This window comes from Chiloscyllium punctatum, chromosome 9, assembly GCF_047496795.1.
Source record: "Chiloscyllium punctatum isolate Juve2018m chromosome 9, sChiPun1.3, whole genome shotgun sequence".
Taxonomy (NCBI): Eukaryota; Metazoa; Chordata; class Chondrichthyes; order Orectolobiformes; family Hemiscylliidae; genus Chiloscyllium; species Chiloscyllium punctatum.
In genome coordinates this window covers 46419766-46436640 of record NC_092747.1, presented here as the reverse complement: position 1 = coordinate 46436640, position 16875 = coordinate 46419766, and the positions used below count along the sequence as shown (strand labels likewise).

Genomic DNA, 16875 nt, shown 5'->3' with positions numbered 1-16875 from the left:
TGTTCATATTTCTGTAAGCAATGTCATGACTGACTTCAGGATATCAAGAGTACTCTTTCCTCACTGATATATGGATACTGTTGATTTCATTAAATCTGTTCAGCCAATCATGTATTTTGATGCTACTTTCAGTGGGTTAACTACAACACTAACATCTAACCCAGCAAGGAGGAAAACTGCCCTAATCCTGCCTACGTTCACCCCAGCAGTGTATACACACTCATCAGCAATGTGATAGAAGCTGTTATACTGTCAACAGCATTTATTCAAAAATACTCTGCTCACTGCTGCTCGGTTTAGGTTCCACGAGGATCACATATCAACTTTGGACCAAAGATGGATCCTCTTACCATTGGTTAATAAGACCATGACAAAATGAAATCTTTCAGCCACAAGGAGCATCTTTTTAACATGATAAAGTGATAAACATAATTTAACGTATTTTCTGCAGCATGCTAATTTTAGAAAAATAGTAAGTGAGTAAAATACAGAGTTCTCAAAATTACAGTCTCCATTTTGTTCAGCAATTTTAGTAAAAAAAAGCTGATGGCATTCTGATAGAAAGAGAACAATTTATACTTTGTGTAAGTGCATATTTTTATTTTGTATATGGTAGATAATGCCAGTTTCATTTTGTAAAAGCAATTCATATATTTAGCAAAACACTTAATGGATTTTGTCTTAGTAGTGTATTTTAATGTGCAAGGCATGCAGTTTTGTAGTGATTAATAAATCCAATTCTAAAAGGTTAAAACTAGTTTTAATCTAAACACAGACAAATGTATATTGTGATATATAGCTCTTAAAGCGAAGATTTTTTTTAAAGGTAAAAAACCGTATTCCAGAGACTTTTCACAAACAATGCAATTCATGATAATACTAAATGATGACACAAGTCAAAATTTACAACATTTTAAAATTAATACAACTGCACATTTTATGTTGCAATATATATTAAGAGGTCTTATATGAGATATGAATGTTGATACAATCTCAGCTATTTGTTTTACTTGCAATCTGACTTCATGTTCTTATTCAACTGTGCGAGTGCAGCTAAACGTGAGTCTCTCCATTGTCTTCGTGCACTGAGGTTTTCTGGATCAGGTGGAATTTTCTGAGACACTACCTAGATTATTGAAAGTTATTCAATATGTCATTACATTCCATGTTGAACATAAAATAAGTAGCATAAAAAGGTGCAGCTTTACACAGTGCTTAATTTTCGGAATTTGTTAAGCAAGGGAATTTTGTTTTCATTAAAAAGGAATGGTCAAAAGCATGAGCCAGATCTGGGAGCAGAAGCCCCAAGGCATTAATTAGGTGAGCAGGTAGTTTGATTAGTTGGTGTGTTTTTATGATTATTTTTCTTCTCTAACCTGGAGCAGTCGTTGAGACTGGTACAGTGGAGATGTAAATACTGGATTAAATTTATAGTGCAATCACATAAACACCATAATCTAACTACAGATAGTTGTTGAGTGATATTTCTAAACTTGAAACAAAATTAGTTAAATAAATACAATAAAGGTGATAGGGCAGCTGATATGTTGCAGCTACAGAAGGTGGGAGCCAGTGGATACCAATGTCATCCAGGATAAGTACATCTGCAGTGAGTGTTCACTGTTCCAGTACAGAGTTGATAAGCTTGGTTGTCAGACACTACAATGCATCAAGGAGGGTGAAGTTGCCCAAGAAGTATTTACACACTTTAGTCTAGGTCCATGGTTAGGGACAGGAGTGGGCGATTGCTTCATGATCCCAGCAATACCGCCAGACCAGTTACGTCTCAGAGTGAAACCTCACTTAATAGCCTTTAAGTTTTATTTTTCCAATTTGATTACCATGGTGGTCAGTCACTGAACATACTCAAAGAGGCTGCCAAAGGACTTCTAACAAAAGAACTTCAATGTTTATTACATAGAAAAAATAAAAAAAACACACAAACTATTTGACACTATGTGAGAATTATTTGAAACAGTCTTACTACAAATATCAGCAATAAAGATTCAACCCTCTTTCCTTCACAACATCCATATAAATACTCAAAGCTCAGAAAAGGTCACCCTTTAATCATTTTAAAGTTCCTTGTCCAGTTGGCAGTACTTGGTTTCTTTCTGGCAAACCTTTGTATTCACTTGATTCACACTTTTAGTTATTGCCTCTTCATGAGATGCTTAAATAAACTGTGAACAAAACTTACTTATTTCTTACCAACAGTTTCTTAAACTCTTCTTCCACAGCCTTCTATATCTGAAGCTTCTCAGGATCTCTTTCTCCCGTTTGCCCTGACTGTTCTGGAGACTGCTAACCTGCACTGCAGCTGCTACAGGCCTTTTCTCTCTCTGAAAGAAACCTATACTCACTAATTGTCTGGATGGTCCTCTCTAAAGACAAACTGTTTCTGCATCAAAGGAAATCTTGTTGTTAGGGAACAGGACACCTTTTTTTTCTGTCTATTCTACTCTTGTTTTCATAAGCACTTAAACCACTCACCTAAACGGTTTCTTAAAAGCCTCATTTAAACACATGCAAACAAATCTTTAGACACCCAGTACCACGTGCACAACCCAAAAAAGAAAATTAGGTCCTTTCCTTCTCAACCTTACAGTATGAATTTACAAATCGCACTTAAAGCTTAAGATGGTGCTGTCCTCTTTAAAGCTCAAGTTTCTGAATAAAATATCATGAATTTGCATAACAACTGTAGGAGAAGTGGGTATGGGGAACCAGTAGGTAGCAATGGCAGAGCCTGGGGCTTTGCAATTGTCCAAAAGATTTGGTGTTTTGCTACCTTTATCAAAAAGAAAATGGAGTGCAGGGTGCAAGAATGTACTTATTACAGTATTATAGTGCAGGGGAACATTCAAGTGGGCGAGGGAATTAAAAGACATGTACTTGTAGGGATTAGTATAGTTAGGAGGATAGATCCTGTTCTTTGCAGCCAAGAATATGAGTACCAAAGGTTGTGGTGACTGCCTGGTTCAGGGTCGAAGGATATTTCCGAGTGGAGAGGAACTTGGAATGAAAGGGGAAATATACAGTTGTTGTGCTCCATATGCATATTGTGACGATGCTGCTCCCTCAACAAGGTTGTGTTGTCCTTGTTTTTTTTCCAAAAGTGTTGTACGAGGTAGAGTTGCCTAAATGTCTAGGTTAATCTATTTAAAGAAGCTTTTAAGTTTAAAAAAAACACTTGTATAATGAAAGGGGAGCGGCCAGTTCGCCCAGCTCAGCTTTATCTTGCTTGGTTTGGTTTGGTTTGGTTTCAGTAAGCAGTCAGTTATTTTGAGACTGCTGGTCAGTTGTTAGCTGAGAATCCAAAAGAAGCATCTACCTGGAAGAAGGTGTCCCATGCTGAATCTCTCTGCCAACTCTCTCTCTTGTAAAACTGTGTTTGATTTTTAACTTTTTTTCCAAAAAGTATTTATGGGGATTGTTGCAGGAATTCGGAATAGCATCATTAAGTTGGGATAGTATGCAGGGCTTTTGGATAAGTTAAGTTATTCTATATTCTGTTCTATTTTGTTGGTATTTCATTTGGTAATCTTACAAATAAGTTCTATTTTGTTTAAAACTAAGTAGTTAGGCCAGCTACATCACTTCTGGAATATCCATTTTAAACCTGCTTATTAGGGTCCGAGATACTTTCTTGAAATGTTTTGAGGGGGCTGGCCTGGTCCATAACAATATGAACAACAGAGGCAGGACTAAAAAGAGGTTTTGCTGAGGAAGTATGAACAGCTAGGGGCTAAATAAAGAAGCAGAAGCACAAAGTAATAATCTCCGGGCTACCACCTTAGCCCAAACAAATTAACAGAGGGTAAATAAGATCAGAGAGTTCAGGATCAGCCCAGAGATTGATGTGGGGAAAATGGATTTTGATTCATGATGCACTTATACACGAACTGCAGAAAAAAAGCAGAAAATTTGCGGAAACAGCCTTCACCTGAATTGACATAAAACCAATCTCCCGATGTATTTTATAACTTGCACTGTAGACAAGATTCTTATTTAAATAATTGGGCAGTTAGTAAATATGAAAGGAGATTGGAAAGTTCAAGGCAAAGCACAAGGCAGTCGTGTAGAGTAGAAAGATGGGTAATGGGTACTACAGCATTTGTATCAAAATTGATAAATTGACGACATACATTGAAACAAATGAGTATAATATGGTAGCCATGATTGTAAAGTGATCACAATTGGGACTTGGATATTGATATTTTGGGAGTGACAGGAAGGAAGGAAAAAATGCAATTCCCCTCCTAATAAAGGATGAAGTCAGAACAATTACAAATTCTATCTTGGTTCATACGATCAAGACATGGGATAGAATCTGGTAGGGTCTTAAGATGACATTTGGTGCAAAATCAGACGAGAAGTCTAGAGACCCAGATCTGTGTCTTTTATACATTTGTCAAGCAGTGAGGTGAGAGCCATTTAAGAGGGATTATAGCTTGTTAAATGTCTTATTAATGCTGCAACTAGCCTAATTAATATTCAACTTTCTATTTTATCAAATGTGCCAAACAAGCTGGATGTCCAGATTTCTTGACATGGAACTCAGAAGCTGGGACCTGGTAAGTTCACTTCAGCATTGGCTGTGACCAGCCTCCATGTTGTTCAGCACCAAAGAGCAACTCAGGGCATGATTCACAAGCACTAGTCACATTCACTCTTTATCCATAGAGTTTGGCATGTGATATTTGCCAGTGTCTCATGATCACCATGGCACCTCACTGATTGCAGGCCGCTTAAGGAACGCAGACTTGTATTGCACAGCACACCAGTAATATACATTAAAGGCTGCTGCAAGAACACTTAGTGTGCAGCGACAGACATCTAGCCCACGGATTGGACCATGCTGCATGTCATTGCTGCTAATGGGCTCTTAGCGCTCGGTCACCTGGAGCCCACAGAATGCATATCCTGCCTCACCTATCAGCAGAGTCACACAACCAGGCAGCTTGTCTTGGTGGTGAGAAGTTCCCCATCAATAGGGCAGACATCTTATTGTACAATTGTGTGCTACGTCAATCTCTTTTGAGGAAGAGAATTTGAAAGACTCACAACCCTCTGTGAGAAATTATTTCTCCTCATCTCTATTAAATAGATAACCTCTTATTTGTGACAGTGACCTCTAGTTAGATCCACTGAGAAGTTACAACACAGAAAAAGGCCATTCATTTCATGGTGTCTGTTCTGGCTGAATAAACTAGCAACCCGTTCTGAGGTGACTTATCAATTCCTGGTCTATGGTCATCTAGGTTGTAGCCCTTTAAATGCAGATTGCAGATTTATTTTACATTAGTTGAATATTTCCTCTTCAATCACCAAACTGTGCAGTGAATTCCATTAACTACTACATTCTGGATGAAAATGATTTACTCTAATTCTTCCATCAATGACTTCAAATTTGTGGTAACTAACTTGTCTGCTTCTCTTACCTGTCCCTTCTAAACAAGCCCATTATTATTTTGTATACCTCGATTAAGATGCCCTCAGCTTCCACTGCTCTCAGGAGAATAACCCTAGCCTATTCAAGACTCTATCTAGCTCTTCCTAGTTCAGATTCTCCCACAAATACAACTTTCTTTCCATGTTCACCCTATCAAAACCCCTCAAGATATTACATGTTTCAATCAAGTTGTGTCTTATTCTTCTAAACTCCAGGGGTTACAAAACTGTCCAAACGTTTCCTCATAAGGCAACCCATCCATTCCAGATATTAATACATAGACCAAATCAGAAATTGCTGGAAAAATTCAAGAGGTCTGGCAGCATTGGTATAGAGAAAGCAGAGTTAATGTTTTAGGTCCAGTGACCCTTCAGAATAGCTTGAACACAAATCGGTTAGTTCTGAAGAAGGGTCACTGGATCTGAAACATTAACTCTACTTTCTCTCCACAAATGCTGCTATACTTGCAAAGTTTTTCCACAATTTCTAATTTTATTTCAATTTCCAGCATCTGTAGTTCTTTAGTTTTTTTTTATTAGTGTAGTAAACCTTCTCTGAACTGCTTCCAACACATTTACATTCATCCTTAAATAAGGAGATGAAAGGTATTAGGCAAAAGTGAGGACTGCAGATGTTGGAGATTAGAGTCAAGAGTGTGGAGCTGGAAAAGCACAGCACATCAGGCAGCTTCTGAGGAGCAGGAAATCAACGTTTCAGGCAAAAGCCTTCATCAGAAAGGTATTGCCAATGCCCTGGATAGCAGAAGCATAACCTGCCTAATTTTGTATTCAATTCCTATCACAATGAATGATAACATTCTATTAATTTCCTAATTACCTGCTGTAGTTGCATACTAACTGCTTGTGTTTCGTGCACTCAGACAACTTAATTTCACTGTTTCTTGGAGCCATGCAATCTTAATTAGTCATTGGTTTGAATAGTTTCTAGACCCCTTATTGGAAGATATATTGTAATACAGAGTATAAATCAAAGCATATTGGGGACTTATAAGAAAGTTACTACAATAATTGTGAATGATGTGAATCTCCAGATAGATTAAACAAAGCAAATTGGAAAATGTAACCTGGATGATGCATTTAGAGCGTATTCAGGACAGTTTTTTGGAGCATTTTGAGCAAGCAATTTTGGAGTTGGTAATGTGTAATGAGACAGGATTAATTTATTTACTTTGCCGTAAAGGATCCCCAAGGTATGAGTGGTCTTAATGTGGTAGAATTACATATTTAGTTTGAGAATCAGAATTGCGAGTTTGAAAATAGAATCTTAAATTTGGATAACTAAGGAGGAGAAGGAATAGTATCAAATTAAAAGAAGGACAATGCTGTGAAGATTAATTGTAGGCCAGAAAATTGAGACAAGTTTATAAACCAGCAAAAAAACTGATGTAACAAAAGAAATTAGTATGAGGAAGAAACTAACAAGAAATATAAAAACGGCCAAAAAACACTTTTTGCAATTATATGAAAAGGAAAAGGAAAGCTATCATGAGCATTGGTGTCTTGATTGATGAGACTAGCAATTAATAATAGCAAACATGGAAACGGCATAGTTTTTGAACATGTATTTTGTATGCCTTCGCAGTAGAAAACTAAACAAAAAACCCCAAAGCTGAAAATCAAGTGACAAAAAAAGCGAGGAGCTTTAAGCAATCATAGTTCCTAGAAAGAAAGTACCGTAAAATCTAATGGATCAAAAAACTGACCTGATGGCCTGTATCCTAGGATGCTAAAGAAAGTATTTGCATTTGAGATAGCAAATGTTTTGGTCCTAATTTGACAAAATTCCTTATATTCTGAAAAACATTGAAAAGCTCCATTGTTCAAAAAAGGCAGACAGAAAGCAAGTAATTACATCTGAAAATGCAAGAGTCTATTATTAAGGAGGTAGAGCTGGAAATTTAGAATAATGTAATAGAATCAGGTTGGGAAATTGTCAAAGGGAAATTATATTTGACAAATTTATTTGAGTTGAGGATGTAACAATCATTAAAAAACATTAAAAGGGAACCTGCAGATATAGTGTATCTAGATTTCCAGAAAGGTTTTCAATAAAGTGCCACGTAAATAGTTACTGCACAGAATAAAAGTCACGATGTTGAGGGATTTTATTAGTATGAACAGATGAATGAGAAATACAGATATGATATAAATGAATCATTTTCAGGTTCATAAACCATAAAAGTGTATCTGTGCTGTGGCCCTAACGATTTACAATAATGGGTAATAATTTGGATTAAAGAATCAACTGTATCAAAGCCAAATTTTCGGATGTTACAAAGATAAGTAGGAAAGCATATTGTGAGAAGGATATATAGATTCATAAAGGGTTTATAGGGTGGTTAAGTAAGTGGAACAAAAAATTGCCAGATAGAGTATTATATGGAACAATGAGGACTTACCACTTTGGCGGGAAGAATAAAAAAGCAGAATATTATTTAAATGGAGACAAACTGCATGTGTGTCCATGTACGTAAATCACAGTCAGCGTACAGGTACAGCAAGTAATTAGGAAGGCAAATGGAACAACTACCTTTATTGCAAGGGAGATTAAATATAAAAGCAGGTAATTCTTGTTACAGGTATATAAGGAATTGATGAGACCATACCTAGAATATTGTTTATAGTTTTGGTCTTCTTCCTGGAAAAGGGTATACTTACATTGGAAGCAGTTCAAAGAAGATTCATCAGGCTAATTTCCTGGCATGAAGGGAAATGTTGAGCAGGTTGGGCCACTGCTCATAGGAGTTCAGAAGTATGGCAGGTGATCTTAGATTCTGAGAGGGCTTGACAGGATAGTTGCTGAGAGGATATTTCCCCTGTGGAGGAATCTGGTTTAGAGAGAGAATTTCAAAATAATGGGTCTCCCTTTAAGACAAATGTGAGGAGGAATTTCTTCTCTCAGATGCTCATGTGTCTTTGGAATTGTCTTTGACAGAAAACAGCAGAGGCATAAGTAATTGAATATATTATTAGATTAGATTCCCTACAGTGTGGAAACAGGCACTCCAGCCCAACAAGTCCACACTGACCCTCCAAACAGTAGCCCACCCAGACCCATTTCCCTCTGACTAATGCACCTAACACTATTGGCAATTTAGCATGGCCAATTCACCTGACCTGCATTTCTTTGGACTGGGGAAGGAAACCCACGCAGACACGGGGAGTATGAGCAAACTCCACACAGACAGTTGCCTGAGGCTGGAATTGAACCTGGGATCCTGGTGCTGTGAGACAGCAGTGTTAACCACTGAGCCACCATGCATGGGTGAACTTACACCCATACATGGCACTCAGTTAGGATGGAGGTGTTAATCTGAGCCCTGAGAGATAAAGCAGTTTCTGTCAAACATCTAAAACTGCTGTGGAAATTGTAAATATTATTGAAAATGTACATTCTCCTTTTCAGATCACAATTGTAAAAGCCCAATACACTCCAGATTCATGAGTAGAACTTTTGCTGTAAGTTGAGCCGAAATGAAGTCACAAAATCAAAAAAAAATTTACAGAATGAAAAATAAATATGATTTTCAGGCCTGCACAGGCTGACATTCAGCCCTCATAAAGCTCTCAAATGTGCTGTCCCAAATGTAGCACATTCAACCAACAAGGTCCCGATTCTAATTTTCTCGTACTATAGCTGCTGGAAAAGCTTCTCACTCTCTAATCACCAGGTTTAAACATGGTATTCTTACCTACCTGGTTAATTTTTTCCATGGCTTCACCAGAAAATTCGGGAACAGGTCCAAAAGATGATAAAACTCTCTTCATACCCCCAGCATAACGTTCACAATAATTCTTGAGACCTATCAAATTAACAGATAAATTGAGTTTGCAATATAGACATTTTTCTGTCTGATTCCAAACAGAAAGAATAGGAACAGCAGTTAAATATTCAGCTCCTCAAGCTTCAATCAGATCATCTTAAACAGCTTCTTAAAGATCTTAAACATCTTTACTGTAACTAGAACTGTCTGCCTATGATTCAGATAATTTGATCCCCTGACCAATGTTGACCTAAGCCTTGAAAATTCCAATTAATACTGTACTACAGCCTTTGGGGAACAGAACTCTACACACTTCCGCTCTCCTTCTGTGCAGCTTTACTTCTAGATAACTTAACACTTAAGATGGATTGCCTTTGTTCTGGACTCCAAGAGGAAACAGCTTCTCTGAATCTATTCTATAGAAATTTTTATCCTTTTAAACACTTCAATGGATTACACTTAACATAAGCACATAACAGAAGTACAGAAAAAATAGGAGCAGGAGTAGGCCATCTGGCCCTTCGAGCAGCTCTGCCATTCAATAAGATCATAGCTGATCTTTTTGTGGCCTCAGCTCCATTTATCTGCCCTCTCATCATGACCCTTAATTCCTTTATTTTCAAAAAATTATCTATCTTAGCTTGAAAAATATTCAATGAAGAAGTCTCAATTACTTCACTGGGCATGGAATTCCACAGACTTCCAACGCTCTGAGTGAAAAAGTTCCTTCTCAATTCAGTCCTAACAATCAAATCTAAAGAAAATATATCACTTGGCCTCACTGCAGAAAGCTTTAAGCTTCAGAATAATCCTGGTGAGTCTGTACTGTACTTCCTTCAAGGCAGATTTAGGAGAGGGGTAGCATTTAATGAGAATTTTTACCATAATAATCAATATGGATATGGAGCTATTTGAATTCTGGAGACAACAGCTCAGCCGATACCCTGACAAAGTAGTATTGTACTTTGCAGATCTCTAAGTCATCTTATTTAGCACCATGAATAAGTATACGTGCTGCACATTTTTCTATAAAGAGAACAAAGGATATACAATGAGGTAAGCATAATTTTTATAGGATCTTTAAAACAACAATGGGCAATTTCAACTGAACAGTCAACTGGAGGAGATGCTGGCATAGTGGTAACGTCACTGGACAAGCCACTGTGGGCGGCACAGTGGATCAGTGGTTAGCACTGCTGCCTCACAGCACCAGGGTCCCAGGTTCAATTCTTGCCTTGGACGACTATCTGTGTGGAGTTTGCACATTCTCCCTGTGTCTGTGTGGGTTTCCTCCAACAGTCCAAAGATGTGTGCCGGTCAGGTGAATTGGCCAAGCTAAATTGCCCGTAGTACTAGGTGCAGAGGGAATTGGGTCTGGGTGGGTTACTCTTTGGAGGGTTGGTGTGGACTGGTTGGGCCAAAGGGCCTGTTTCCACACTGTAGGTAATCTAATCTAAGTAAATCTGAGGCCCAAGTTAATGCTTTGGAGACATGAGTACATATATTGACGTGGCAGATAGTAAATTTAAATTCAATTATTTAAATCCAGGCTTGAAAGCTGGGTTAGGATTTGGTCGTTAGGTAGTCATTAATAGAGGATCAAGTGCCTCAACTGGCATCAGGATAGGAACTTAAGGTTTGGGATATCCCATCCAGAACTAAATTTCTTTGATGACAGGAACTAAGCCAATATTTCACCAATGTGAACTTGCTTGATTATCTTCCCCTCATATTCCCACTGCTTTTCGGAAAGGGAGAATTCTAAACCTTGTCTCAGTAATGCTGACCATTAAACTATCAGGATTGTCATAAAAGCACACTGATTTCCTAATTTCCTTCATGGAAAGAAATCTACCATCCTTACCTAAATCGGCCAACATGTGTGTTCAAACCAACAGCAATGTGGTTAACACTTAAATACAGTCTGCAATGGAATAGCAAATTACTCAGTCCAAGGGCAAGTTCAGCACCAAATGCTGGCCTTATTAGTAATGCTACATCCCATGAAAGAGTAAAGAATTTAATATCAAAATCTTAAATTTGGGTTTTCTATGAAAATGTTAATAAATTGGCTCATATCAATATCACTGGTGATAAGTGAAAGAGTGCTGTTTAGATTATCAAACTCCTGTGGGATAGTCCAAGGGTATTCCAGAATGGAAACTGAATCTTTTGGAATGTTTAGTGCAAATCAGCTACTGGCATGAAGTCATAAAGAAAGGAATTCAACTGCTGGGGACCCAATTGTTTATAAGATAAATTCAGTAACATTAAAATTTGTTTGTCCTTCCTTAAAATAAACATTTTTAATTAGGAGTGTTACTGTTCTTTTGGAGATGGCATGGTTAGGGAAGGAGGTAGAAGACATCTGTGCAGTTGCAACTTAATACAGTATTTTGCTGTTTCTTCGACAAGTTTTTAATTCAGCGACTTTACCTATCTGTCCTTTCTTTCTTTCCTTCTATGTGCTCATGGGCTAAATTTGAACAAATATAATCTTGAGACATTCTTCCCATGTTAATTAATGTTTTCTGATGATATTATTCCTGCAATTCTTTGTTTCCGTCGTCATTGAATGTGGATTTCAGTTTCTGGCTAAGTTTCAGCCCACTTTTTCAGTCAGTCACGTTTTGTATACGACACAATCACTGCTCTGACTCAAGGAATGCAAAGAGGCAAAAGTTATAACTAGACCCATGTTCTTCTTGATCTTAACCTTTTCTCCAGCCAATAAGAATTATTTTAATACAATAGTACTTTGGTGATGTGATATCATTTTGATACGATAAACTAGAGGATACCAGCACTCACCTTCTGCATTGAGGTGAATAGTTTCAAAAGGACCCATGAAAGCATAACGCATTCCCAAACCTGCTGACATAACAAGGTCCACGTCCTCAGGTGACAGTACACCATCCTGATGAAAAGCAAACAGTAGTTTCTGAGATTGAGGATATAAGTGGTATCTTTCCAGCTGAACAGATAGCTTGCTATTAGTGTCCACCAAAAAAATTTGGTCACATGATATTTGAGCCTGTATAGTTAGCACAGTATGTGCCTGAACTTCCAAGATAAAAACTGAATTACTCAGCAGATCTGGCAGCACCTATGAAGCAAGAACAGAATTGATATTTCAGTCAATGACCCTCATTATTATGTGCTTCTGATTAGTGAGGCTCCTTGTTAACATATGAAGTTAGAAAATTATCTATAAAGCCAACTTCATCCTAATTCCAGACATGCATAAATCAAAACACATTTATACTATAGGAATTCTGCTGTGTCTGCCAACAAAACTGCTGGTGAAACACTATGGGCAGAATCTTATTGGGGTCTGACAACATGGGCTACAGTGAGTTATATGGCAGAATCAAATTGGAAGTCCAGCAAAGCCTACCTTAATGTTGGAAGCATTTTGTTGTGTCCTCTGTGCTTTTAATGAGTGTCATGGCAAGCTTCTCGCTATGCAATGGTGAGTTGCCAACTAAGGATGATTACAACTTGTTAAAGCCACAACTTGCCTCTTTAATATTCACTTCCTATCTTATCCAATGGGCTGAACAAGCCAGAGTCGAGAATTCTTGTGTAGGAAGTCAGCATGGGTACCTGGTGACTTCAACTAACTGCTGGCTGTGACCAGCCCCAATATTGCTCAGCATCAAACAGCTTGTGGCATGGTCCATGGGCAGATGCCAGAAGGACCCCTCATCCATGGAATTTGACTTTCAACATCTGCCAACACATGACATCTCTCAGTTGCATTGCACAGCGCATTGGCAAATGGCATTAAAAGACCACAGCAAAGACACTTTGCACACATGCCCATGGATTAGACGAGGCTGCATCTCAGGGCTGCTCATTGCTCTCTTAGCACTCACCTATTGAGTGCTGAGCTGCATGATCGCACCTTCCATGCTTTGTCATGACCACCAGCTTAGGGAGAGATTGCAGCTACAGGGTGCCTCAGGATGTGTAGGGCCCAAAGCAGGGCCAGTGTTTTTCAGACCAAGCTTCATTTCCTGGGCATAAGTGAGGCACATGTAGACTCCGAATGCCAGATGGAGTTATGCCAGATGCTGGAATGATACCTGAAGGAGTCAGCTGTGAAGGTGTCAGCCACTTTGAATTTCTATGTGACTGGCACCTTCTCGGGAATGATGGTTGACCTGTGTGGAATCTTTCAGTTATGGAAACACAAATACATCCGGACAGTGACCGATGCCAACTGTGCAAGACTACACTAGTTGCTGATGACGAGGTCAGTGCTGCAGCCCGGGCAGTCACATTCATATACATAGTTGGCATCTCGATGTGCAAGGTGCCATTGATTATAAACATATGGTAATGAAGGTGCCATATTTCAATGTGGTGGAATTCATCAGTATGAAGGGGTTCCATTCCATTCCATTCATGTTCTGGTGATCTGTGTTACCACATCCTGGAGGTATTACATTACATTTCATTACATTACATTACATTACATTACAGTGTGGAAACAGGCCCTTCGGCCCAACAAGTCCACACCGACCCGCTGAAGCACAACCCACCCATGCCCCTACATTTGCCCCTTACCTAACACTACGGGCAATTTAGCATGGCCAATTCACCTGACCTGCACATCTTTGGACTGTGGGAGGAAACCGGAGCACCCGGAGGAAACCCACACAGACACGGGGAGAACGTGCAAACTCCACACAGTCAGTCGCCTGAGGCGGGAATTGAACCCAGGTCTCTGGCGCTGTGAGGCAGCAGTGCTAACCACTGTGCCACCATGCCGCCCACTGTGTCCACTGCCCCGACAGCCACCCTGCCTCCTGCAGCAGTTATGTGTACCTGGTGTGTTTAAGGGTCCAGGTGCCTTAGAAGGCTATTTACGAGGGACAAGCGCCATTCCCTGTGACCATGGCCCATGAAACCATTCTGTGAGCATCTAACTGATGAAGAGAGTAGAAACGATGCTGCAACTAGGGCCAAGGTGGAGCAGACGATACGGCTGCTGAAGATACAGTTCCAGTGCTTGAACCAGTCTGGTGGGTCCCCCCAGTGCAGGCCAGACAGGTGTGTTGTGTCATCCTGGTGTGCTGTACTCTGCACAATTGGAGCATGCAAACAAGGTGATGAACAGGGAGAGCGTGCACAGTTATTTGAGGAGGAAGATGAGGACATTGGGGAGTAGGAAGCTCTTTTTATCCATGACAGAGCTAAGCTGCATCGGGTGATATAGCCAGATGGGATGTCACTGACACTTGGTTTCATTAGATGAAAGCTAGCTGCAGCAGACCATATTAGACTGGTAGACTGTAGGCTGGTCATTGGTCACAATGGTCATTTGGTCTGTAATGTCAGGTTGACCAGCAGCCTCTATTTTGTTTTTACTTTTGTTGTCTGCAAATAAAAGATTATGTTTGAAATTGTTCAGTAGTTTGCCTGTATGTAATATTCCCTACTGGACAATGACAAGTTGTGGGTGTCCAGTTGGTATTGGGGATACAGTAGTGGTGACAGAGAGAGAGTGATTATACAGGATGTAGCTAAGGATAGGCAAACTGTGTGGCCCTGGTGGTTAAACAATGACTGGGGTGTGCGAATAGTGTTGTATGTGCAAGGAAGTATCAGCTATGCCAGCTAAGCACTGTGAGCAGCCTGGATTGGAGGCTGCTGTGCCATTACATTAGAAATCTGGTGTTGCCCCTCATCGACAATATTCATCTAGGTACATAGCAGCCTTTGAAAGATGGTGCACACACAAGGAATGCTGGACTTTCAGCGGATACCTGTTGAGTGGCGGGTTGTTCTTGGAATAGCATGCAGTAAGATGGAGATAGAATCAGACGTAAGGAGTACCGGTGGTGGGGAAGCCAGTTAATGAGGCAGGTTTGGTAGGATATGGTGGGAAATTTCATGAGAATCCCTTCAAAAAAATATAATGCAACTCATACTTAGGCAGGATCAAAATCACAATGTTCACCAGAAATAGGTGCCATTTCGGCTGGTTTTATGAAGGTCTTCTCTCCAGGAGTCCTAAGATTTTTCTCCTGTTATTTGTGCAGATTTGCCTCATCTCCTACACCATGCCCCTATGATACCTTACTTGTTTTACGCTCTCACTCACCACAGATAAAATACTGGTCACTGCCTGGACCTCTGAGGATTCCTGGCACCAGTGCCATCATTAAAGCCCAGCCATGTACCCAGTCAAGCTTTGGCAGTCTGCAGCTGCCCTGCACAGACCTAGTCAATTGTTGCAGACATGTTAAACAGAGAGATACTAGCATTCTGCTTTGCAGACTGGGACTTAGAGGTCCTGGTACATGGGGATTGCATTCATGGTCCTTGTATCAACCCTAAATCTTTCAAGGCATGGATTTACAAGAGCTAGGAGTAACTGTGCAACTGGAGTGTAAATAACTAGAAACTTAACCCAATGTCAACAGACTAGTAATCCAAAAGTTCAGGCAAATGAACTGGGACACAGGTTCAAATCCTCTCTTGGATTAAACTAAATTTATTAGTTTAATTCATATATTCAGAATATAAAGAGTTGATTCTTAGTAATGCAAAGGCAACTATCATTGACTGTTTAAAAAATCTATCTGGTTCACTAGTGTCCTTTACTGAAGTCTATATGCCATTCTTACCTAGTCTGGCTCACATGCAACTGCAGACCAGAGCTGTATAATTCTTCATTGTTGTTTGAGATGGCTTAGGAAGTCACCAAATTCAAGGGCAGTCAGGGATGGGCAACAAATGCTGGCCTTACCATGGACCTCCACATCCCGTGAAAGAATTAAGAAAAAAAAACCTTGTATTATTTTATCCCTAAATTTTGGCTTTCAAGTAGAGCACCTGTTTCCCAACTTTCCAAAAGGTTTTAAGTAACTTATCAATTCCCAGGTGGGAATGCTTGTTCAGTGAAACTGACAGCTTCAATGCCTTTAATCAGTGAAACTGAAGAGTTCAGCTATGGCAGGCGAGTGGCTGCTGCTCAAAAAGCACTAGCATTTCATGCCAGGTATTGCCAAGGCACTTCATCTAAGACTTCAGTCATCTTCAACCAACCTTCCCTGCTGCCAGCCTTCAACATCCAAGGAGTGGCAACTACCAGTAATGTTCTTATGTCCATTGCTATTGGATCCCAGGACACAGCTGAGTGGAGAGGAATGGAGATGATGGGAAAGGATTTGTTTGGGGGTGGGTGCAGTGGGAACTAGGGAGTAGATTTCAGTCTTTCTCCCCTTTTCAAAAGAAATTTCCTTCATCGAACATTGAACAGCTGTGAAAATGCCACAGAGAAACCGAGTGGGTTCTGACAGGCACAGAAAAGCTGACCAAGCTCCATTAACTTTGAGCTGACAGTGAATTCTGAAAGTTTATAAATTTTGTAATGTATCTCATTAAGAGCCTAATTGATATCCTACAGACAACAGATGAGTTCCAGTGCCAGGCCCTTTCCACCCCCAACATAATGGGGATAATTTTTTCCAACCTCAGAATTGCATTTTTTGATGGAAGTACTCCCGCCTGAGTCTTGCAGCCCTCCTGCCATTACGCTACTCTGACAGGGTCAATTAAGTTCCATCCAATGTGTCAATACTTTCTGGTATGAACTGAATTCTTGCTAAAAAGCTAATGAATA

The 16875-nt window shown here is 39.6% G+C and overlaps 1 protein-coding gene across 3 annotated transcripts in view; it reads right to left on the bottom strand.

The window, feature by feature from the left end:
- Positions 1–559: 559 nt before the first annotated feature.
- cryl1 (crystallin, lambda 1) overlaps positions 560–16875 on the bottom strand; it is a 100706-nt gene continuing 84390 nt past the window's right edge. Inside the window, exons 7-10 of one of the 3 annotated variants that reach the window (XM_072577406.1) lie at positions 12051–12156; positions 9172–9278; positions 8134–8303; positions 1021–1126 (exon numbers count right to left, since the gene is read on the bottom strand). In XM_072577406.1, the coding sequence (XP_072433507.1) occupies positions 8160–8303; positions 9172–9278; positions 12051–12156 (357 nt within the window). In that variant the 3' untranslated portion in view covers positions 1021–1126; positions 8134–8159. Of the gene's footprint in view, positions 1127–8133; positions 8304–9171; positions 9279–12050; positions 12157–16875 lie in introns of all 3 variants that reach the window. The other 2 variants (XM_072577407.1, XM_072577408.1) reach the window with 2 other exon arrangements.